We start from the raw sequence: 24,507 nt of genomic DNA, 5'->3' as shown, positions 1-24,507 counted from the left end.
CAGACATTCATTTGATGTGTATGCATGTTTAAGAGTTTTGTGCTGTGAATATAGGCAAGGCAAGTTTATATATATAGCACCTATCAGCACACGGCAATTCAAAGTGTTTTACAAATGAAAATAAAAGACATTTAAGAATAAATACAGCAGAAACACATTATAAAATGGCATTTAAAAACAGGCATTAAAAAGCAAAGATAATCAAATAAACACAACAGGTATCGAATACATGAATACAAGCCGTACTGCAGTGTGGATATGAACAGCTCACTCAAATGCAGCGGCAAAAAGATACGTTTTCAGTCTGGATTTAAAAGTATTAAGAGTTGCATAGGACTTATAAGACCTATAAGAAGTACTGACAAACATTCATGGAAAAAAAGAAAAATGAATCCGTGTGTTAGAGACATTTTCCTCCTTTCCATGGCTTGCCAAAGTTGCATATTTCTTTGCTGTAACTTTGCCAGTGAAGTAATTACACTTTCTAGGACACTGTGGCTATTAGATGAAGATGTGAGGCTAAGTTGAATAGACAATGCTCAATTAAGCTGAACAAAACATTAGTGGATCAAGTTGGCTGCATGGGGCCTCTATTGGATTCAAGCGGCCGGATTCAATTCACAGCTACCCATGCGTGACATGTTTCCTTGTGTTAGTGCTGTGGAGAGCAGGTGAAACACAGCGGTCGTACTATCAGCTGTCAGGATCTTTATACCCTGCGGTACCATGTGCTGCGTCTGGCTGTCAACAGGCTACACATCCAGCCTGTTGGAGGAGATTCTCTGCGTTCATTAGTCTAATAGCATAACAAAATGTGGGACATTTAAATAATTCCAAGCATTTAAAAGCTAATTTGCAAGCCTAATGGAGTTCGACCAAGTGTTAGACCCCTGAAAGCTCACCACTAAAAATAATACTTGTAATGTATGAATTATAAAGAGGGGAAACATTAGGTTACTTTTTTATGTCCCAGTCGGACGGATGATTAGGCAGCTAATGCAATACGGAGACAGGTCTTGTGACAAGTTTAGAATGCATTTAGTAAGGTTTTTGTGGCACAACAACCAATACGTAAGAGAGGATTACTTGAAACGGATTCAACCTGTTTTTTTTAATTATTATTTTGCATTAAAGTGAATAGTATATTCCCAAATAATATCAGGCATAAGCAAGCATTGTATACCACCTTTGAATTACTTGTTGTTTTGCTCTCTTTTGGATAACAAGCCAGGATAATTTGCTTTAAAGGGCCTATTCTGCTCATTTTCAGGTTCATATTTGTGTTTGGTTCCTCTACTGAGAAATGTTTCCATGCTTTAATGTTCAAAAAGCTCTTTTTTTTCCCCATACTGCCTCTTTTCACCCTCTGTCTGGAACCAGAGCCCAGTCCGCTCTGATTGGTCAACTCTTACGGCCCGTCCACACGGCGGCGCGGGTTGAAGCTTCAACGCTTCTGCCCATTCACTTTGAATGGGGTGACGTCACGCTTTGCCGAACTGCATTGTGGGAGCGTTGCTTTGCTCGCTTCAAAAGTTGAGCAATGTTCAACTTTTGAAGCTTCGGCGGAAGCGCCAGCCAATCAAATCATATGCCAGTACAAGCTCTAGCCAATCAAACAGCGTGCTTGTGTGTCCGTGGCGGGAGATTCATGTGATTGGTTGTTGGTCGAGTTTCAGACACGCCCACCGGCAAGCTTCAACGCACGCCGCCGCGTGGACGCTGCGTTAGAGATGTCCCGTACAACGTTTTGGAGAGCTAGCCAATAGAAGCACAAGGGTTACATAGTGATCCCTATGGAGGGACATTTGGTATTTTAGCCTTAGCCGACCATTTACCTGCACAAAAACCTCTATAACAAACTACAGGAAACAGAAATCCCAAAAAGCATAATAGCTCCCCTGTAAGAATGAATAATAGTCACATAAAATGCAAAGTACTCTTGCTAGCCATGCACAAAAAAATCCTCGTGAAAAGTATATCTATGGTGCTTCACATTTATCCTGTTTCTATAGAGGTAAGCAGCCTTCAAGCTGAGCGTTAATGGCGAAAACTCAATTCCTCTCCACTCTCCACCAACACTAAATCCAACCAGGGAAACTCTATCGCCTCCTCTACGATTTATGATTGTCTTGATAATTACCTGCTTGCCTGCATTGTGTAATCTGTTTTCAGGCTGAGTTGCGTTCATGACCTTTAGGCCCTCAGGTGTCTGCTGTGCACCTGCTTATTGAGAAAGATGAAATAGAACGTTAAAGCTCATTATCTGTGGCTGCGTAATGCCCCGCTGAGGTCAACAGCTCGATGAGCCGCACACACACTCAGTGCAGCGCGGACACATGCTGCTTTGTGCACCAACAGCCATTCAGAAGTCACACAGACAAAACCACACACTCATACACAACACTTTTAGCTTGAACGTGACTCAAATAATGTGCTCTTTAGGTGGTGCATTCTCCTGCAGTGAATAAGAGCTGCGGTGCAGGCGACTGTCACTACGATTTAATTAAAGTGAGATGTCATTGGTCGGTGCCGGGCTGACAGTGTGCTTTGATTGGTGATTTTTATCCTGCCTTGAGGTGTCCACAATGACCACTGTGAGATATTCCTTAAGTGTCCTCTGTCTGTCTCAATGTCCTCTATCTGTTACATGATGTCACCACAGGATAGTTTTCTATGCAGGACACACTGTCTTCGTATTGATGTATCGAGATGTTGCACTAACCAACACGTTATGTTCTTAATTTGCTCTGCACCAAGCTTGTGTTCACAAGCAAATTGAATTTAAAACCTATTTGTCATGTTAATTTAACAGATTAGAGTTTGTTTTCATGCCACCTTGGTGATAAACACCGTCAAAAATCCCTAGAAGGAGCCCGGGCAAAACTTTTTAACACAGAAGTCACAGCACTCTGAAGAACTGCAGCATAGGAAACTTTTATTGGCTTATTTTTCCCCTCTCAGAGATGAGTTGATAAAAGCAGAGGAAGATCTTTCCACCACAGGCTTGTCTCTCCTGGGGACGCCTGTCTGCCTCCAAACAGGCGATACACAGCTAACTCAAGCCTATTTCATTTGAACTCAAGGGACTGCTCGAGCGAGGGGGAGGGATTGGGAGGAGGAAGAGAGGAAAGGAGGAGATAATGAGAGAAAGACAGGGAGGGTCGTAGAATCGATCCGGGCCGTAACTTCACTTCAGCGGGATGGACGTCTGTGATTCGGTCGCACAGCTGATCTCTGCAGCAGAATCTAAACGACAAACTCAGCTCCCTGCAACGTGCTGTGATGAAGAAAGGGTCATGATTGAAAGTCAAAACGGATTTAAAAATGTATACTTCCCTGCTTTAGTATGTATTTTAGACTTTGAAAGGCAGGCAGTTCCCTGCTTTACACCACCAAATACTTTCTTTTTTGAATTGATATTGGATGCCAGATTGGCTTTGATTTCACCTTTGGAGACTGTTCAGATTGTTTCAGGTGGAGCGCAGAGCTCAATCAAACACAAATAAATATTTGAAAGGATTTCAAATACAAAATGTTGGCATGGGCTTAGGTGGCATATTGCACTGGAAGATTTCATTCTCTCTCTGGTCTCTGTGGAGGCAGTTGTTGACATACTCAGGAGATCTAGGTACTGCAGATGGACAGAGAACAAGCAATACATGGTGCGGCTCCTATTTCTTACACCTGGTTGTACTTCTGCTTCAGTTATTACGTTGTTTCCTTCCATAATCCTGCTCAAACAGAGAAAGGCAAAACATACAACAAACAATAAACCCATATTTGTTACTGTCATGCATTTATATCCACTTCCTCTTCTCTCAGTGTTCTCGCCACCCTTCAAATGTATCCAACATCTATTCATTTGAAACTGCTGAGTCCACAGAGTGACAATAGGACTATATTTGGATGTGCTGTTTGGAGCATGTAAGTGTGCATGTATGCAAGCAGATAAATTACCTGTTCTATTCCATGTGAGTTCACGCAACGTAAGCCCATTGAATTGTAGCCCAAAGAGCATTGACTTGTATGTGTACTGCATTGATTGTCCGAAGATCAATGCAACACTTCTACCTTTGATTAATATCACTGCGTCTCCGGGCTCACGGGGTGCTCTTTGATTGAGTTATTTTGCCACTGGTTATGAAAGTGGGAAGCTGAGAGACAATCGATCACTGTACAGGTAACCTGACCCAGTTTGGGAGATGTACCAGGCTGCCTCTGCACACAGACAACTCACAGGGTAGTACACACACACACACACACACACACACACACACACACACACACACACACCACACACACACACACACACACACACACACACACACACACACACACACACACACACACACACACACACACACACACACACACACACACACACACACACACACACACACACACTGCCCTAAATCAACAGTCTTCTCTGCCGTATCTGACAACTCAAGCCTCCACTGAGGGGAACAGTGTAAGGAGACTGACTGGCACTGGTGGCATTACTCTGTGGCTTCTGAGACCAAGTTGAAAGATTGTTGTTGCGTTTTTTATCGTCCGTTTTCTCTCACTTTCCCTCACACACAGACAGTATATACTTTGGTGCGCTTGTACTTGTGAGGACCCTCAGAGTATTCCCAGGACACTCACCGTTCGCTAACCTCGTCTTCACGCATGCAGTCAGTTCGCTATGATGTACTGTAATGAGCAGCCAATGTGCGGAAACCCATTTCCCAGGAAAGGAAGGAAGATATAAGAGCACATTCTAAGCAGCGTATGTAAATTGCATGCTCAACCCAAATACGCCCGGAGCTACAGACTCATGTGTGAACAATGGGTGAGCAAAGCATCTACCATCTCAGCTCCGGAGCTAAATCCTTACCCTAAACATGGATTGATTATTGTCTCTTTTTGTTATTGCGTGCAGCAGAGCTCATACACATTATCCAGCTTGTGAAATGGAAGAAGTGAGCATCCGGACAGCAGCCTTATTCCTACGTGTTAAAGCAGAATGCATTCAGGCACGATATTGTGCATGACTTCCAGATTCTGGTTATAGTTTTGAATTTGTGGTCAAAGTGCTTGGTAAGTTTAAAGGGGCCGTATTATACTTCTGGGGTTTTTCCTTTCCTGTAGTGTGCATGTAAATGGTCTGCATAAGCTAAAATCCCTGTGCTCCCACACTCCCCCCCCCCCTGCCTAAAATGCCTCTATTGTTGGCTTTTGTAACATAGTGACATCACAAAGTAACACCCACGCTTCTATTGGCCATGTCCAACACATTATACGTGACATCTGTAAGCTGACCATTCACGACAGAGCCGGCCAGGTAACCTTTTTGAGCATTAAAGCATGGAGACATGTCACAGTAGAGGCACAGAATACAAATATGAACCTGAGATTACCAAATGTCCGCTTTAAGTAAAATATTATGTTCTAATCTAGACTACAATAAATGTGCTAGTTACGTTAATTTGGTAATTAAGTTACCCTCCGTATATCAATTGGAAGAAATCAACATGTCTCCTGCGCTAGTTTCTCAACCATCCTCACAACCTCCTTCTTACACACACTCTGATTAGAAAAGTTTTTGTGATATGAAAACAAACTGAGTTTTTGAAAAAATTGGTTTCCATGCAAGCATAATGAGCAATGCAGTTTGTATTTGAGATGGCAGAAAAGAATGGGGCAGAAACACAGAGTCATTTGATCCTTTTTATAAGAATATGGACTTATTAGCGCACATTTCAATCTTTCTAATTCTAATGTTTTATGTAAACCCAAGTCTGACATACCCTGTTAATGAAAGTAAGGACTAGCCCAAATGTTTATTTTTTACTTTATAAATTAATGTCCTCACTAGGGTTAGGCTCACCGGCCCGTCCACACGGCAGCGTGCGTTGAAGCTTCAACGCTTCTGCCCATTCACTTTGAATGGGGTGACGTCACGCGTTGTCGAACTGCAATGTGGGAGCGTTGCTCGCTTCAAAAGTTGAGCATTGTTCAACTTTTGAAGCTTCGGTGGAAGCGTCAGCCAATCAAATCATATGCCAGTACAAGCTCTAGCCAATCAAACCGCTTGCTTGTGTGTCCGGGGCGGGAGATTCATGTGATTGGTTGTTGGTCGAGTTGAAGCTCACCGGCAAGCTTCAACGCACGCCGCCGTGTGAACGCTGCGTTAAAGGTGGGGTAGGTAAGTTTGAGAAACCGGCTCGAGATACACTTTTTGTTATATTCCATGGAATGCTCTTAACATCCCGATAGCAATGAATATCTTAAGTGCTTTGACAAAAAATCCATTAAAAAATGTCATCTGTGGAAGCCGTAGTTCTGTAAAAAGCACGACTAATCATCTGAGCCGGCCCGGCTAAAGTAATTGGATGGCCTACCTGCCTGTCAGCCTTCCATCTGTGCACAAACTTATCTCGTGCCCTCATTGGTCATGTGCGCGTTCGTGTGCCGGAGGAGGGGCTCTGTAAGGAAGTAGCAGATTTCTTCCGGCTGTGTATTTTTCAAATTCTAGCGCACTCGAGCTGGTTTCTCCAAAACCCCACCTTTAAGGAATAAAATATGCTTTTCACATTGACAGAAGTTTAAGTTCGTATTACCTTTGTACAAATAGAAGCTGAAGGTAAGACCTGGATTGTTCCTATCTCCCTGGTTACATTACAAGTGATCCAAGTGTCTTTTCTGAGCGCTAAGCTCTGGTTTTGCAAGCGAAGCATGTGTCAATATGTGACCTTTTCCTCATACATAGTACAGTTTGCTGCAGTGTGCGGCTTTAATCAGCCCTTAGCTTCAGTGGAGACGTGCTCAGCCTGCTGGCTACACATGAGAGCCACAAACGGGCTAAGAGGAAAGTGAGAGAGGAAGACAAGTAATGGGACAGATGGGGCCGGAGTTGGAAAGGAAGAGAAGTGCATTTAATTCCAATACATGGATTAGTGTATGACCATGTAGTTTCCTAACCGTAATCTCCAACGGAACATGGTATCGGGGAAAACTGCAGTCATTACCGACTAGGCCTCTCAGTCTTTCCTTTACAATCCCTTAGCCAACAGCACCTTATCCATTATTAATGCCAACATTATCAATAAGACTTTAGCCTTATTTACAGAATAGTCAATGTGTGGTTTTGAATGTGTCAATTAGGGCCGGCTCTTCATCATTCTTACTCTGAACTTCTCTTCATACTTAAGGAGTCTCATTGATAGTTGCAGCTTGTGGCTTCCTTTAAACTTGTCCCATGTAATATGTAATAACGGTTATTTAATTACTGCTAGTAGCTGTTCTTTAGCGCACTGCTAACTGTGTAATCTTTTCAGGGACAGTTCATTCCATTTGTTTGACATGTACACTTTGTCTGGGGGCGGATGTTTGCCTTGTTCGGAGAGTATTTAGGGAGTTCAGATAACCTTGAATAATCTACTCGCCCCTTATCAAACAAACAGTACTGGGTTTCGTGTGTGGCACGCTTGATTTAGCATTCATCCCGATGTTATAACATTCACTAGGGGGTTGTAAGACATCTGCAGCGGGTGGTGTTCACAGAAAGGGAGAGAAAGCAAAAGAAGCAAGACAATTTTCTGGTTACCAAACAAGGAACATTGCAATCATGCATAAGTAAATATAACAGAAAGTGGGTTTCAAAACATTTCATATGGTAGCTTTCTTTTTGTGGAACTTCTGCTTAAAATGCATGGGGCGTTGTTCCACCAGACCGTTTTTGTTGGTTTCTATTCTCTGCTGAGTCAGGGGGTGAAAGGTTTTGTCGTGTGACAGCTAAGCTAAACTGCCTTGTGTTTTGACTGAATGCCATCTGTCCACATTGCCCTTTTAGAGTATTGACTGTGAATCCTAATGAGTACAGTGCTGCCAAAAGAGGAAGGCCTCTCTCCACGCACATCCAAGAGAAAATAGCTGTGGGTAAAATGGATGATCAACTCTGACCGGAGCAATCTCTAGGTCACCGGCAGAAATGTAAGTGGAAAATGCAGGATCAGGATGACACTGAAGCTCACCAATTCATAGTATTGCCTTTTTAATGGAAAGACAAAAATAATCGGCTTTTAATGGGATAGTGGTGGTCTAATGGGGAGTGAGGTGGGCTGAAGATCGGAAGGTTGTGAGTTCAAATCCCGCCAAGAACACCACCACTAGTGTGCCCTTGAGTAATGCACTTAGTCCTTATTTACTCCAGGGAGAATGTCCCTGTAATTGTAAGTCGCTTTGGATAAAAGTGACTGTCCCGAAATTGACACCAGATGGACACACGATTAAGGAAATGTTCTTAAGATGCCCTCACGAATGTCCCGATGTTGCTACGATCAGAGCCGAATTTGAACATTTCCTTTATCGTGCGTCCATCTGGTTGTTTTATTGCACAACAAAATCATGGAAACATATTATGTAAATAACCCAATTTGTGTTCTGTGAAACTAAAAAATGAAATAATATATTATTTTGAAGGTGAGGAAGTTGTTGTTGCTATGGAAACAACATGACGGCGAAAACTTAATATCTTCTACATATAAAGACGGAGAAAGTAAAGAACAAAGTCTGAAAATATCAGTACAGTATCATAGTACTTTAACATAATTGTTTGTGTTACTTTCGTTGCAGTTGTATGTCTTAAATGTAATGTAAATGTTGCCTTCGTGTGTGGTTCGGGGCCATCTTCGTGCGAAATTCACAATTCCATATTCGTGTGTCCATCGGGTGTCAACTTCGGGACAGTGTGACAGGGGCTTTAATGTAATGTAATGTAATGTAATCAAAAACATATATTCCTAGCACTCACCTCACAAAATGATTTATTTACTTTATTGTGAGGCTTTTCATAATAATTGTTCTGATGTAATAAACCATGCCTGACTAAATAGAGTGATCTCAGCTCTGCCAAGACTCAGTGTTTGCTTTTAACATCAAGTGACAAAAGAGCACACACGGCTTTGGAGCCTATTGATTAGTCCAGGGTCAAACCTCCTTTGCCGTGAGTTTGCACATGAACACTCAAGGCTGCAATGACAATCAGTTTTATGACAGAGACAACGAGACGTTATTGAGAGAGGAGGGATGGAGCGATGAGGTCGGAGGAACACAACAGAGGAGAAGACAGCAGAGGCGGGAAAGCATCGAGAACCATCTTCAGTTTTTTCTCATTTGCTACATGCAACCGCTATTATGTCAGCAGCTATTGTGTCGGGGTTATTGTTACGCTCTCTGTCGATGAGTGAGAGATATGATTTCTAAAGCCTCTCTAGGCTGAAGACTGCAGGAAGCGATAAGAGTAAAGAGCTGCAACATTTAACAGAAATGATCATCGGCAGAAGAGCTGGTATTTTTAGACGGAGCACAGGGAGAGGTCTCTCAACAGTTTTTAACGTAGAAAGGAAGCTATTAGAGACTTAGGAGACGATAACTGTTTTTCCTCCTGCTCCTCCTCTGTCCTAAGGGAAATAGTTTCCAAGACTGACACTCATCTGATTTGAGTCACGTTGTTTGTCACGGGCATCAACTGATAGGAATAAGAATCCATATAAAAAGCCATTAGTTTTCTATTACTGCCAAGCTGGATGGACAGGCACTCAGTGCTCAGTCGAATCACTGTGTTTAAAGTGTCAGGTTGGTTGAAAGAAGTCTACCTCTGTGGGGGCTCCCCTGCCACTTCCCTTGGGGCTGAGTGGCTGAAATGACCATAAAACTCTGTTGAGCTAGACAGCCTGTAATTTCAGCAGCGAGTGGCGCTTTGCCGGGGTATAATGGAAAGCCCATGGAAGCCATGAAATTTGCTGAATCTCAGTCTTGGAACACCATTGTCTGAACACTCAGGACACCTCTCTAAACTTTAAATTACTGTTTTTAAGCCGTCATTGTCTGAAAAGGCTCTGCATCTAAAAAAGGAACACAATGCTGGTTCACTTTCTTTAATCTTCGTGGTCTTTGCCTTTCCGTAAAAAAAAATAATCTGACATTCACAGTCTTTGTTGGCATGAAAGTAAAGGACCCTTTGCCTGTAAGAAATATAAAAATGGAAAATGTGGCTGTAGAGGTTGCTTTGTATCGGCACACTAGAGTTCTTCCCTCTCAGTGTGTTGTATCTTTTTTTTGTATAATCTGTGGCATGATTGTGGGTACAAGTGCCTTCTTTCACTCAAAGCAGGAATGAATGAGGAGGGCTTTGAGTTTGGAGGGCTGCTGTGGAGCGGGATTGGTTTGCGGGCCTATTTGTTTGTGTGTCTTCCTCTTTGTGGGAATGTTATGTACCGTGTATCATTAGAGTGTGCGCGTGCATCGGTATCCATCTTTGCAGCCATGGAAGAGCAGCCATACGTTTTCTGAAGCGTGGCTCGCGATGTGATGTTAGCAGCATGTCACATCGAGAAGCTCTCCGGCTGATTTGATAGTGGGGCGGATGGAGATGGAGTTGGAGTAATGAAGTGAGTCTGAGTGGGTTTTGCTGCTCGAGGCCCAAGCCCATCACACCACACTGGCTGCATCTCCACTGTGGCGAAAGACTGCGGGAGAGAGACGGAGAGGGGGGGAGACGGAGAGATTGTAACCTTATCACCCCATGTTCCCCTCAGCTAAATCTGCTTGTCTACGCTGTCTTCACAGAGCTGAGATACAGAATACATTGGTCTTAAACTTACTGCAACAACATAAGAACTCTCTTTCTCTGATAGACAGTGTTACTGCTACATGTACCCTCCTCTCTGAGTTCCCTGAACAACAATGTCCTTACTGCCGAAAGCAATAGATTCAGTGTTTGCAGGAAAACACGCGGAAGCTCAGAATCATTAAAATGCATCTCATCTAATCCAATTACTTCAGGAAAGGCACACAATTATGAGTACTGATCAAGTAGCGTAGAAGGTAAAAGTACAAAGTGGCGCAATGCATATTTAAAGACAAGGCAGTAATGTGTTTGACATTAATGCAAGTAAAGTTGTTATAATTGTTGAATTTTCAGTTATTATCACATCCATTTTGAGACATCGGGATAAAGACTTCACGGAAGGAAATTAGCACCAGACTGCACATTTCTGACACCTTGTCTAAACCTTGCACAGCTAGAGATTGGCTGTGTGTGTCTTGTATGAACAGCTGCATTGCTTAAAAGCACATAAGTGTACCTGCTGTCAGACAACTGAACACACTGTTTAAAACATGTCTGACTCAAGAGCAGATAGGTTGTTAGGTTGTTAGCACTGTGAAAGAAAAGTACAAATGTAAAAACGTTGATGTCTGCACGACGCAACTAAACTAGCCTTCTCCTTAATCAAGATACTGTACATATCGTACTGATGTGGGAGCGGTATTGATTGAGTGGTTTTTGGTCTTTACTTCCCAAAATAACACAAAGAAGGATTTTTCCAAAATGTTGAACAGTTCCTTTTAATTTTGAGGAACAGCACTCCCAACGCCACTGGCTTGAGACACAGTAAAGACTTGAACTCTGGCTGGCGCCTGGATGCCGATAAATATCTTAATGGTGTTTTCAATGTCAATAATGTTTTTCTAAATCCCCCACATAGCACCCCTTTACAACACTGTGACACATTGTTTTTAAACAGTACATCATTTCCATTAGAGATCATGTTTCTGTGTTTCCTTGTGTGTTAGTATAGTGTGCGTGCATCCCAAGAGACCGCCTGAGGAACAATTCAGTACCTTTGAACTTAAGGCTGCAGACATTGGTCAGACCAGGTCACAGAATAAGTCATGGCAGAGCGAGATACAGAGATACAGAGGGGAAGACATGTGCAATGGTTTGTGACTCACTTAGTGGGCAGCTGTGATGTGAACAGTACAGACAGACCAACTTTGCACACGCTACTCCCAATAAACCTACTTAAGTGGATTAGCCATGCTGCCCTGGGGGCCTCCACAGACTTAAGCTCTTATCACAAACACACCGAAACAAAAACATACTATTTTTATCAGCTCCCTAGGTTTGTGGGGAAAGTGAGCTTGGGAAACAGTGGAGATGTCCAGGATAAGCATGGAGGAAACAGCCAATAGAGGCATATCATATCTTTCTCACCCAAATGAACTGGGTTCGTGTTGAAAATAGTAAAAAGCTTGTTGGTACTGGTGCGTGAGCGAGACCTGGTTTGTAATTCAGGACACCTGTTGCCCTGGCCTAGAAACAGATGTTGCATATACTATCCCAGTTTGGCTATTGGCAGATGCTTCAGAGTGAAAACGGTGCCAAAAAACGCGGCCCTGTGCTTAGAACTTTTGTATGTGCATTCATCTGTCGTTTGCTTCTTACTGAACCCGTGCCTCCCTTTTTTGATTTTCGGTTCTGTGCTTCATGTTTGTTGTGCAGGTCTAGGCTGGCTGATTACATGGTGAACTGCGAGGTGACTCCGCAGACCGTGAGCACCTGTCCCAACCAAGACAATCACCAAGCCTGTTTGGCCTCCTACGCACGGCTCATCGGTGAGTTTCTTTGAGTGTTTAAGAGAAAATAAGGCAGAGGAAATTATGGGCAAATTTACTTTAAATCCCACAATAAATTAGTCAAATTCCAGGTATTAGATGAGATAAATATTGACGGTAAAAGACAGGTCGACCTTCACTTTTTTCCCCTCCTGGCCTACATCTCCCAAAGCACACTGGACATCAGCTCGCTACGAGAAGTAATTAGGCAGGAGAGGCGCAGAGAGTGTTTACTTAATTAAAACACTTGATGACCATCTGTTTGCTCATAGTAGATGTTGCTCAAACAATGCGCTTGGACTAGTCCATGCACATATTTCAACCCTGGCCAACGTTTGATAACGGTCCCTTGGCGTCACGGAGCTCGGGAAGATTTTTAAAATGCAAATGTACATAAAAATAACTTCTTTTTTTTAATACTGCATAGTGGTTGCTGAAGTGTCCATCATTTCCCACAATCATTCACTGCCTCCCCACCGTGTGTCATAACTGGTGCAGTGTGAAGTGTTAATTTGCCATGGTTCTTCCTGGGATTTCTCTAGAAAAATACTACACAAAGTGCATCTAACACTCCTGACTCCTGCTGAAAGCATCGGCACAGGGACACATTTGCTAAGTAAAATGTTTTGGTACGGCGGTGCTATATTCAAACAGCACACACACACTCCCTAAAGCACCTACTTTGCAAAAAATATTCATAACATAATGGCCTCTTTACATCTAAAATGAAGCATTACAAAATGCCTCACCTTGTCATAAACTCAGATAGTGCAAACCCATGGCTAACATCTTGTTATCTGTTTATAGACTATGCAATAAATGTAGTCCATTATTGTCCATTAGTGACCTATAACAGTTTGTCCTGATTTGTGTATGTGTTTGTGTGTGGGTGCCCTCACAGGGACAGAAATGACTCCCAACTATGTCGACAGCAGCTTCTCCAACTGGACCGTCTCCCCGTGGTGCAGCTGTAAGGGCAGTGGCAACCAGGAAGAGGAATGCTCCAACTTCCTGCGGGAATTCACGGATAACACATGCCTGAGTAAGCCTTCCCAACCTATGGATACTCTGCATGTGTAATGGGTTCTGTAACTGATAGGGTCCAACAGTCATGTTATATTGATAAGAGCACTAGCTTGTGATGCGGTAGTTACTCTTGCTGCCATGTAAGAGCAGAGTGAGCTATGAACTTCGATCTAATGCAACTTTAATGGCCTCATGGCAGACTCTGGTTTTCAATGTCCTGGAGCTCTGCAGTGATGAAACTCGGGAGGGGATGTTGTTGGGTGGAAACTCTTCAAACATCCAGGTATACAGTCGAAGTTAATATAGATTTTTTTAACTTAAATTAATGAGGAAATACGTTATTTACATAAAAAAAAAAAGAAATAAAACCAGGAGGATTAAGGTACTTATGAATGAATGGATGAAACTCCTTGAAGTCCGTATAAAGTTTGTGTGCTACATAAGATCCGCCTTAACCACAAACACCCCTTTGCCCACTGATTAAGATGGAATTAAATGTTCTTACTTTCTCAAAAAACGAGTCATTTCTTATCACTTCACATCCCCCTCCTTTGGACAAGATCTGCCCAGACTTGAATACAAAGGAAACCATTTGCATGTCATTTTCATATTCAATCTGCGAGAGTTAAAGGGCTTATCCCTCGCGGCGTAAAAGATTTCATGAAAAAGGAACGGAACAAGTACAAATGAAATAATAGCAGAAGCTAAAATACATATCATCTGTACATCTTATGCATAACACCCAGGGTGCAGCATGACGGAGTGGTTACCTCCAACACGCTTGTGCTTTCTTCACTGAACAAAAAGAAATACAGAAAGCTATGTCCTTGCTATGGTGCAGCGAGCAGTGTGATCAGCGCTACACGACACCATTGCCTTTAACATGTTCCATTTTGTGGATAATGCTTTCAGACCATTTCAATAGATTGCTGGTGTAGCGTTTTTTAGCTGAGTGTGCAGGATGAGGGATGAGGCTGGGAGCTGAGGAGGCGTCTTGAAAAATAACACAAAATGCAGCATCTCCGCTCTGCAGTCAAGGAGAACAGGCGATAAACTTTGACACAACGCTGAGGAGAATATATAAAAAACACTCAATGTGCAGTCATAAACAAACATATAAATCTATATATGTACGTTTGAAAAATCACTTTTAGCTCCCAGTTGCCCTCATTGACTAACGTTCACTGTTCCTATCGAGTAAATACCTTATACCTTACATTGATTGACAATCTGAAGCACATTGCAATTGAAGGCGTCTGTAAGACCAATAATTTATTATAGACTCCTTGTCTCACAGTCTCACCTTAAAATATCTAGTAAATACAAACAAAAGATAACTTGTGAATAGAGGCCAAAATAAAGCAGTCCAACTAAATGAATATCATTATCAAACATGCCCCTCCCCCTCTTGTCTCTGCTTTTCTTCTTCTCACCTCCCTTTTCTCTTCCTCCATCTGTCCCTGCAGGTAGGGCTATGCATGCTATGCCCAGGGGCCAAAGGACAACTTATGAAGTCATTAAAAAATTGAATTGCTATTGGCAATGAGTTTAATCACTCAGTGAAACATTTGAGTGCAGTAAAGCATCCTGTGTGGAGGCCTTCCAGCTAAGTAGTTTGATTTATGACTTTATTCCTCCATCGTACGGCATCTAGGAGGACAGCGAGCATCACGTGTCTCAGCGGCACTTTGCAGGCTCCTAACTGCTAGCGTTTAAGTTGTTAGGCTTCTCTGGTGAGCTCCGTTCCTTCATGTGATTTTATTTTTCCAGCAGCAAATCACCAGTGTCGAACCGAAAGCGAAACATGAAGGGTGCTTTTGTATGTGTTAAGTGTGCAGGGGTATGTGTGTTTGCCTTTTGTTTGTGTTCCGCTGTGCAGCACGCGTGCTTGTGTACAACACTGTGTAGGTGGATGGAGGATGTGACAGAGGAATGTGGCCATGCATCGGAGTACTAAGGAATGTTTGTGTCCATCCGATAATCTGTGTTACAGTATGTGGTGGTGGGAAAATGCCTCTTTTTTTTTTTGCTTTGTTTGGGAATATGTTCAGTTTGATCAGTCACATGAATCTATTTAAAGTCATCTCGGCATGCTGACCTTATAATGGAGGTGGTTGCCAAGCAATTACATGCCTTGCCTTCTCTCTGGCTGAACAAAGAGAAACAAGCCTCGTGTTTTAAACGGATGAGCAGTGAAAAGGTACTCAGCCCCTATTTTGCCATATCTAGCTGAAAAGCTGACTGAACAGGGGTTTATCACATTTCTGCAGGGACTCACACATGCTCTTCGACACAACATTACACACATACATACACTAAATATGCATTCACAGGCTGCTGTTCTTTGTTAGAGCTGAATGATCGTCTACTTTTAACAGATTCAATTGCTGAGTGTGTAACTGCCGGGAAACAAATTGGGGTTCATCATCTCAAGTGCGGACATTATTCCTCTATTTGTTGTTTGTTTGTATTTGATAGACGTCTCTATCATGTCGCTGCAGGATTCATTTATAGAAGCATGATTAGAAGCTAAATTGATAGCATACTATAAACATGTTATGCATTCAAAACGAAAGCGCGACATAGAATATTAAACACGAGGCAGTGTGGGGCCGTGCTTCAACTGCAAGGCACCATCTCCCCTTTTTCAACTTTGATCTTGGCAGCACCCGAAGCAAGTGGTCAGCGGACCTTAGTGACCTTATGGTTGTAAAAGGTTGGAAAGATAGATTGAAGCTTTTCCAATTTAATGGTAGGCTAACAACACGTTCTTAAAATCAATTCCAAAACGTACAGGAAGTTATGGATGTGCCCAAATCCAAACGTCTCGAGAGGATAGGGATGGTCGATTGTAAAGGGGGGATAACAACCACGGGATTGCTGGTCATGCTCGGAAATCAAAATACAATGCACACGGACATAAAACAACCCCCAAAAAACAACGGCTCGACTTCAACAATTTAAAGTAGGCTAACAATAAATTATTGAGATCAACCCATTACTGAGTGAAGTAAGGGCTGTACCTAAATTCAAACAACTCGGCAGAATGGTTTTCTTTAAGCAAAAAGGGCTCACACTGCTAGAAAATAAATAAACAATGCACACGGACCGAAAAACAACTTAAAACAAGGGGCTTGACAGACGAGTGAAGGCCCAGAAACCCCAAACGAACTAGTGGCCACCGGGTCGACTGTTATCTAGGACTTTGGATGGTTGCTTCTGAGCCAATCAACACGAATGTCCTGCAGCAGAAGGTTGTTGGTTGGTGAACAGACACTCACTGACAGCGCTACATTGACCGATGGCGGATTATCGGCCTGGTGTCTGAGGGCCTGAAAGGTGATTACGGTTAGCAGCTCTATAGAGCCAGCACAGGGAGGAGAGTATTACGAACCTGTGTGTTTTCTAGATGGCAGACTAGAGTGTTCGGAGGCCTGGCTTCCAGCATAAAGGGCCTTACAGAAGTCAAGTTAGGTTAAGATGAATCATGTATAACCCTTTCAAAATCACTTAATGATTAAAGGGACTTGACCTTAGATAAGAGCCTCAGCTCCACACTTCAAAGATTTGTTTTAAACAAATCCCTGATTGCTGTTTTTGATTAGCTGAACTCTCAAGTTCACTAACGAAGAAAAAGGCTGATTGTCCTTACTCTTTCTACCCCTTCCTTTTTTCATTCCCTCTCCACCCCCCCCCCCCCTCATTCCCTCGGTTGCCAAAGATTGGGCAGGGGACCAAGAAGTTGACTTAGAGCTGTCTGTCTGCTCGCAAACAAAACAAATGACTTTATATCTCTGTCCCTGCAGGAAACGCCATCCAGGCCTTCGGCTACGGGTTAGACAACATGCAGAACAAAAATGCGTCCGTCCCCGGCCCCTCGGCGACAACGAAGACGGGTTCTGATTGGACAACAGCCCCCTCAGAACATCCCTTTGTCATCATCCACAAGGTAATATGTTAATATTGGTGGTTTCGTTGCTTGTCTTACAACCAGGGTTGGGAGCGTTACTTTACATAATGTATTCCTTTACAATCACTACACCTTATCAAAGCATCACTATATGAAAGTAATGTAACCTGATTACTTTCCCAATACTCTTGGATTACCTCAACATCAAATGTCTATGTGAAAACGATGAAAGTTGAAGTAGCCTTAATGAAAACCATAAAGAAAATTGAGGCAGTGTGCCTATACATAAAATATATCAATCTTTATTTTAAATGTTTTGTTACATTGTAATTCTGCTAGTAATCCATATTTACTATATATTATACATATTACATTTACCCTTTTTTTGGGTCCGTTACTCCCCAAGCCTGGTTAAAACATGTGTTTAAAATAACATTTGTTTTATGTACATGTTGATGTTGCAACACAAATGTATCCGTTCAACTTCCTTGGCTACATTTGTTACAACTTGCTTTTCAGACGATCCACAGTCTTTAACTCTTTTGTAAAGAGGCGAAATCAAGACGTTCAACAATGGCCCATTCTCATTCACATCACATCCAATCTCTGCGCCTGTTAAAGCAGTTGGAGCATCAGTTCAGACGCTTTCTGATAACACAGTTTAGGCTACACCCAAGATGATGACATACGGTTGAAATGTTGTATTTCTCTCTCACTCAATGAAATAGCGAAATAAATGAGAAGACAGGTTTTTAATCTGGATTAGAGGTTCTAAAATACTGGCCCAGGGCCCGAGCACAAGACTGCAGTCAGCTCAGCTATAACTGGGTTCACCGTCTGGAGCAGAAACACATCACTCTTTGCTGTGCTGCAAGAATGCACATGTGTTTGTCTTTTAATAGAACTTCATTTTCTTTTTAAATAAATGTGCAAAATGACAGGAGCATTTTGTCTCTCTTGAACAGGACAGGAATATTTCATTTGCACTTTGGGCAAAGGAGAGGTGTTCCCCTTCTCTTTTTTATCTAGCTGAGTTTGATTACTTTTCACAATGAAATATGGCTCTGTTTTACAGATCTATTCTAGATGTGCCCTGCTGCCGTCTGGTGAAAGACTGATGATGTTTTTCACCTTTGCAGGAGACCCAGTTCCCAAGCCCGGCTGAATGACATACTGTTATATAACATTGCACTTTGAGAACCTTCTGCTCCCGCTGATGTTATTGTTAAAGTCATTTTTCCGTCACCATTACAGATATACACAGAATCCAAGCGGCGTGCCGTGTTTATGGATGCAAATTAGCATGCTGAATGAATGACTCCCATTAAGACATCTCTTTTGAGTCATTCCAGGGGCTTTCACAGCCAATAAATGGTCACACGGCACCCGAGTCATCATGCAGCATTGTCCTTCACGCAGAAACACTCATTGTGGCGAAGACAGCAAATTGAAATCTTAAAAATGTTGCGAGGAAGACAATTAATGAACCAGCAGCTCTGATAACAAAAACACTGTGTATGTCTGGGAAAGGTGTTTCAGGGCGAGAGGGCCGGGAGGTAATGTATTGTAGATATCTGCAGAGGAATGTGTGTGTATGTCAGTATTGATGCACCGCTCTGTGCCTGTCTCAGTGCAGCGTGGTGTTTAATTTATTGTAAAAATGGTAATTAGGAAACAATAAGACGTGTGATTACTCAAGCAGGAAGTTTATAATTAGAGAGGGAGCTTGGTAGGGACATTTTGGGCGGCCCTGCCTTCTCAGAAAGCTATGCCTGGCAATTAAAACTTGACGAACTTCCATGGCAGCGAAATGTCGTGGTGGTATGGAGCCCTCTTGGCAGAAGAATGACCGTCCACGGTTGTAAATCTCCCGTTGGCCAGCGTGGGGTCCTCGCTGTGCAGAATATGTTAGGATGGTGTTGGATTCATGGACCACCATTACACACAACCTATAATGTGTTAGAGAGGAGTGAGCGTATAGCCGAATCAGCCGCCTGTGACTAAGTCTTCACGTCAGTCACACTGCTCTCTAATAGAGTGTTTCAGCTCATTTAGATGCATAATTATTCATAAATGTCAGTACCGGTTGTTGTGGGTTTTATCCCCTGCTTAGTGAGTACACATGTGGGCTGAGGCAAGTTCCTTTGAGCATTGTAATAATCTTTGTTTATATGGAGAAACATATTTTTCCCCATTGACTAAAACATTTCCGTTTAATGAGGAATATTTTAAATCCCCAGTGATGTCTTTACTATTTTTATAGTCTTTTATAATCCTTTTTCGAATTGTAAATGTCCTTCTCAAATAAGGAAATGTTTATTATTTGTAGTGCTTTTCAAGCTTTCATTTTTAAACAGCTAACCTTCCTCTAACCTCATAAGCACTGGGAAGCCGCTGCTGTCTGTGTTCCCACACTGTCACTGCCATGTGTTGATTTTCTGCTCAATTGAATACAATTGATTGCGGATAGAAAGTACAGTACATACCTCAGGGTTACTCCAGCCTGCCTTGGAAGATGCTTATAAAACTGTAAATTTGACAACGTGCGGATCGATAAGGAAAACACTGTCTACAGTAAACGTGTAGTAACCTGTTCAATGATAAATAGCCTGATCAGTATTTAAAATAAATACTGTTTTCCATCCTGTCGTCCTCTCTGCATGTGTGTTAGCATCAGTAAATGAGAGCGTGTTTTGACATTGTCTGCGCTTCGTCACGGTGCATGCGTTTGTTTGCGTGGCTGCTGCTTTTTAGGCGTGTGTGTGCCGTCTCACAAGCCTGAGTGTATGTGTGGATATTGGCTGCAGCCGGAGATCTGGACTCATGTCAACAGGCTGCTGCCACACATCACTGCTCTTGCTAATTAATTGGCTTTTAGTCGTGGATGTGTTTGGTGCATTGTCAAGCTACCCATAGCTTTCCCCCCCCCCCCCCCCCCCCCCTTTTTTTGGCAACTGTCATTTAACCATTTTTGAATGAAAGCACAAGCCCAGGTACTGAGATAACTGCAGCTGTTTGGAAGCCCCTGCGTTCCCCTTCCTCACTCTCCATCCTTCTTTCCTTTCCTTTACAGGGGAACTGATATGCTTGTCTTGTTAATAGAATCCAACACACTTTTCATGTATCATTTTTTGATGTTAATATGTTGCCTTGTTCTGTTGGGAAGATGAAGTGCTGGTAGATAACATCTGAGTAGATGAGTTTCCTGTGTACAAGGAAATGGTGCAAAGTACCATTTCTGCAAAGGTTACATCGGTGAAGATGAGTTGAGGGGGTGATGGAGTAAGAGTGGGAGGAGGAGGAGGGGGAGAACATGTTTCATGTTCCTTATGATGGGCCGCTGTATGGCTGTGCTGCACTGGAAATGATGCCTCCACAAATTGAGCGAGACTACTTTAACTTCGAGGCAAATGGTCGTGCTTTGTGTTACAAGAATCCGAGAGAATGTAAAAAGTATTCAAAATGCTAACAATTTTATGGGAAAGCATATAATAAGGCAATTTCCGTGTGGATACAACAGTAGAACTCTGGAGGCAACGGAGTTTAATATCTGGGCTGATGTGTTCCCACCGCTCTCTGCCATAATGTGAGCAGTGTGGTGAACTGCTTTTCTTCCTCTCTGTTTGCTCTCCATACATACGTTTATTTCCCCTCGTGCATAACAACACACATCGTAGTGTTTTCAATTGCGCACAGTCAAACTGCATAGTCTTGCAAGTGTTTTGTTTGGGCTCTGCTCGCTGTAATTTATGCCTTATGAAATATTGAAAGAAATCCACAGCTGCTGCTGGCTTCTGTAGTGTGTGTGTTTGGCTTGGTAGCATGTTTCTCTTGTAAATAACGTCTTTAATGATAGCTTTAAAAACTGTTTAGAGAATTGCTGGCACAACCTTAAAGAGTTTAGGAAAAAAAAGTCCTCACATGAAGCTTTCCATTGTTGCCAACTTGTTAAAGAAGCAGAGAGCATACTAAGCAGCCGGGGCTTGGAATATACTTCACATATCAAAACATTTGGTGGATCAAACACTTGATTTCCGTGCCAAAGTGGGTCTGCCACAGAATCGTAGTGTCTCACTTTTACTCTGACTTTCTGACTCTTTGTTTATTTCTCTTATCTTTCACTCTGTCCTTACTCACCTCCCCCTCGCGTCTCTCTCCTCATCAAATGCCAGCGTAAGAAGCAGCACGAGTGTCTGAGTCATGTCTAACCTTTCCACATCTCTCTCCCTCTGTGTGTCCCTCTATCTGCCCAGTATCCTGATCCAAGTGAGGTTGGCCTGGGCAAGACCCGTGGCCTGCCAGAGGACCACTCTGCCTGTCTGTGTGCCAACGTCTGGGCGCTGGTTCCCGCCCTGGCCTTGGCTCTGGTCCTGGCCCAGCATGCCTTATAGAAGCGCCAGGAGGAGAGAAAAGAGGTCATCCACCCACAAGCTGATCCCAAAAGCAGAAGGTGTTTATTTCGGAGACTGATATTAAGAAGGCTGAATCTCTCTGCGGTCGGCGTAAAATGGCATTTATGAAACGGGAGAAAAAAAACAAAAAGTGAAAATATTGAAATTTCGCAATTGTGAATTTGTTGTTCATTTGATGTATTGTTAGGTCGGAACACGACTTTGATGGAGCACATGGCTTTTTAAAGAGTTCCCTTGGTAGGAGAGGCCATTCTCCAGAAATGACTCTCTCTCAGACACAAATTCCTGGAGGACTGAAGCTGATCATTTCAAAGACTTCTGCACGTTTTCGCACCAAAGGAGGGAGAGAGGGAATGAACAACCTAATTAAAAGAAGACTGGATTGACAGAAAATAAATTGTTGCAGAGATAAAGGGAATGAGCAAGAGGTAAATGGGGTAGAGCGGTAGAGGGTGGGAGAGAGAGAGAAAGAGACATATTTCTGCTTTCAGTCACACTTTTTTTGTCTTGAATTGGTTCTCGACTTAATCTTCTCTCAGATGAACAGACCGCACATTTAGGGGAGGGGATGGGAGATGATTACATTCTGTCTCTTCAACACTACTGTAAACTCTAAACTGTAAAGCCTACTCAGTGTTATAAGTGTTGGTATAGTATCCGTGACCATAATCAAACTACCGTACAGATCTTTCATTTGGGTACTTTTTCAGCAGGGCGGCGAAAAGAACTTAACGATGGTGACGTAGTTAACGGTCCTTTGGTCATTTGAGCTGTGTTTGTTAATGACTGTGGGTGTGTGCCAAACGTCCACCTGCACATGTGTATTTTTCTGTCTCTATGTATATATACAACTCTTTTCTTTCATTCAACCAAATGATGTACCTTGAATGGACTGTACTCTATGATGACTCTGTACTGGGACGAATTGAAGGCCTTCATTATCTGCGTTTATATTTGTCTATAAAGTATTGATCACACAGAATGTATACAGGGATGAGATTAAACAAGCTCAAACTGCTTGGAAAGCCATAACCCCGTGTGTGAGTATTATCACTGAGTATGTGTGGACAATTATTACAATGTGTGTGTGTCTATATTTCCATGCAGGAGAAAAGTAGCTTATTAGAAGCAGTTTAAATTGCCAGTGTGGGGGTTCCTCTGCCCCCTCAGAGAGCAGAGGTTATGATGCATCGTGTAATCAACCGCAAGCGAGACAGCCGATAGTTTGTTAGTGCTGCCTATGAACCAATGTTTGAATCCTATTGTTCAACTTTTCATAGATTTAAAAAAAAAAAAAGGCTTTATATTTTAGGTCTTGAACTTCATCCGCATCCATACCCTTATCTTTTGACTGAAAAATATAGAACTTGTTCAAATATGTCCTTCTAGTATCGACTTAAAGGAATGATCTGACATTTTCAAATGATTCCCTTGACAAAAGTAAAGATCAAGGACACTCATATATTACTGGATATGAAGCTACCGCCATGCAGCTGTTTAGCAGATTATCTTAAGCCTGAAAACAGGGGAACAAATATGTTCAAACATTTACCCACAAGCTCCTTTAAACCTGAATAATCAACACACAACATCTTGCTTTTTGTGTGAAGATTACACTTTATAATTTAGGAGGGGTTGTGCAAAGCCGACCACATTGAGTTGTTGAACTGTAAATCGGCAGTTTTATGCTAACTTTGGGCAAAACAAAGTACCTTTCAAGCACTTTAAATACTCAAAGGCCTCATACCTATGTAGATTGAACAAGTTATTGCTGTGATCATTTGTCCTGTTGATGGCATTCCTTCATACAGATGACTTTGATTTCGTCCCATATGCGAGAAAGAGATATTCTCTTTGCCACAGTGAACGAAAGCAATCGTTTTTTCCAATGTACACATGGTCATATGAGGTTATATTTAAATGTATCCTAGCTATTCTTTAAAACCCTTCTGACTGATTCATTTCACATGGGAACATTGGTAGCAGGATGTATTTTCAAATGTTCATACATACATCATTTTTTCCCTTGCAGCGAATGAACTGTAACTGATGCACAATGAGTGTTTCCACAAAATGTTTATGTCTCCCGGCGACACATCCACTATAGTGTTTTACCACATACTGTACATGCATGCTCTGAATCAAAGAGCTTTATGTTCCCCGTTGATTTACAAAAAAAGTATACCATCTGTCACGGGAACAGACGTCAAATTAAACTTTGCTCAATATTTTATTGTTAACTGTGCTTGCACCGTACACAGTGTGGTCAGGCCTGGCAGGAATGACCTAGACGTGTGTGTTTACTGCTCTGGGCTTCTGAGAATATAACATGTCAAACACTGGGATATTATATGTATCGTTTTTCAGCACAAATTCAACATGCAACGAATTTGTAAATAAATGTATTGGTGTAAAAAGTACAAAATTGGCTGCCAAAATGTAGCGGACTAGAAGTATGAAGTAGTGTAAAAGGGAAATAGTCGGGTAAAGTACAATTCCTCAAATGTGTCCTTAAGTAAATGTATTAAGTTACTTTTCACCATGGCAAAAAATCCCACTTTTGTAACATCCCTCAACATTACCAGCTATTTCAAAAGATTAAAGGATAAAGGATTTCTCTGCTATTGTTCCTGGCAATGCTGCAGTCCATTTGAATTACAAATGTATCTTTGTGAATGTTTACAAGCTGTTCTAAATGAATCACAATCTATAATACAT

At 42.2% G+C, this 24,507-nt stretch overlaps 1 protein-coding gene across 2 annotated transcripts in view; it reads left to right on the top strand.

Moving 5' to 3' along the window:
• Window positions 1-22,821, top strand: part of LOC307044752 (GDNF family receptor alpha-2-like) — a 60,310-nt gene extending 37,489 nt beyond the window's left edge. For both annotated transcript variants that reach the window (XM_079690086.1, XM_079690085.1), the window contains exons 5-8: window positions 12,329-12,441; window positions 13,343-13,483; window positions 17,274-17,416; window positions 21,631-22,821. In XM_079690086.1, coding sequence (XP_079546212.1) covers window positions 12,329-12,441; window positions 13,343-13,483; window positions 17,274-17,416; window positions 21,631-21,768 — 535 coding nt within the window. In that variant the 3' untranslated portion in view covers window positions 21,769-22,821. The remainder of the gene's footprint in view (window positions 1-12,328; window positions 12,442-13,342; window positions 13,484-17,273; window positions 17,417-21,630) is intronic.
• Window positions 22,822-24,507: the final 1,686 nt, after the last annotated feature.

Source organism: Notothenia rossii, assembly GCF_949606895.1.
Source record: "Notothenia rossii genome assembly, chromosome: 6".
Lineage (NCBI taxonomy): Eukaryota > Metazoa > Chordata > Actinopteri > Perciformes > Nototheniidae > Notothenia > Notothenia rossii.
This window is presented reverse-complemented; position numbering and strand designations above follow the sequence as displayed.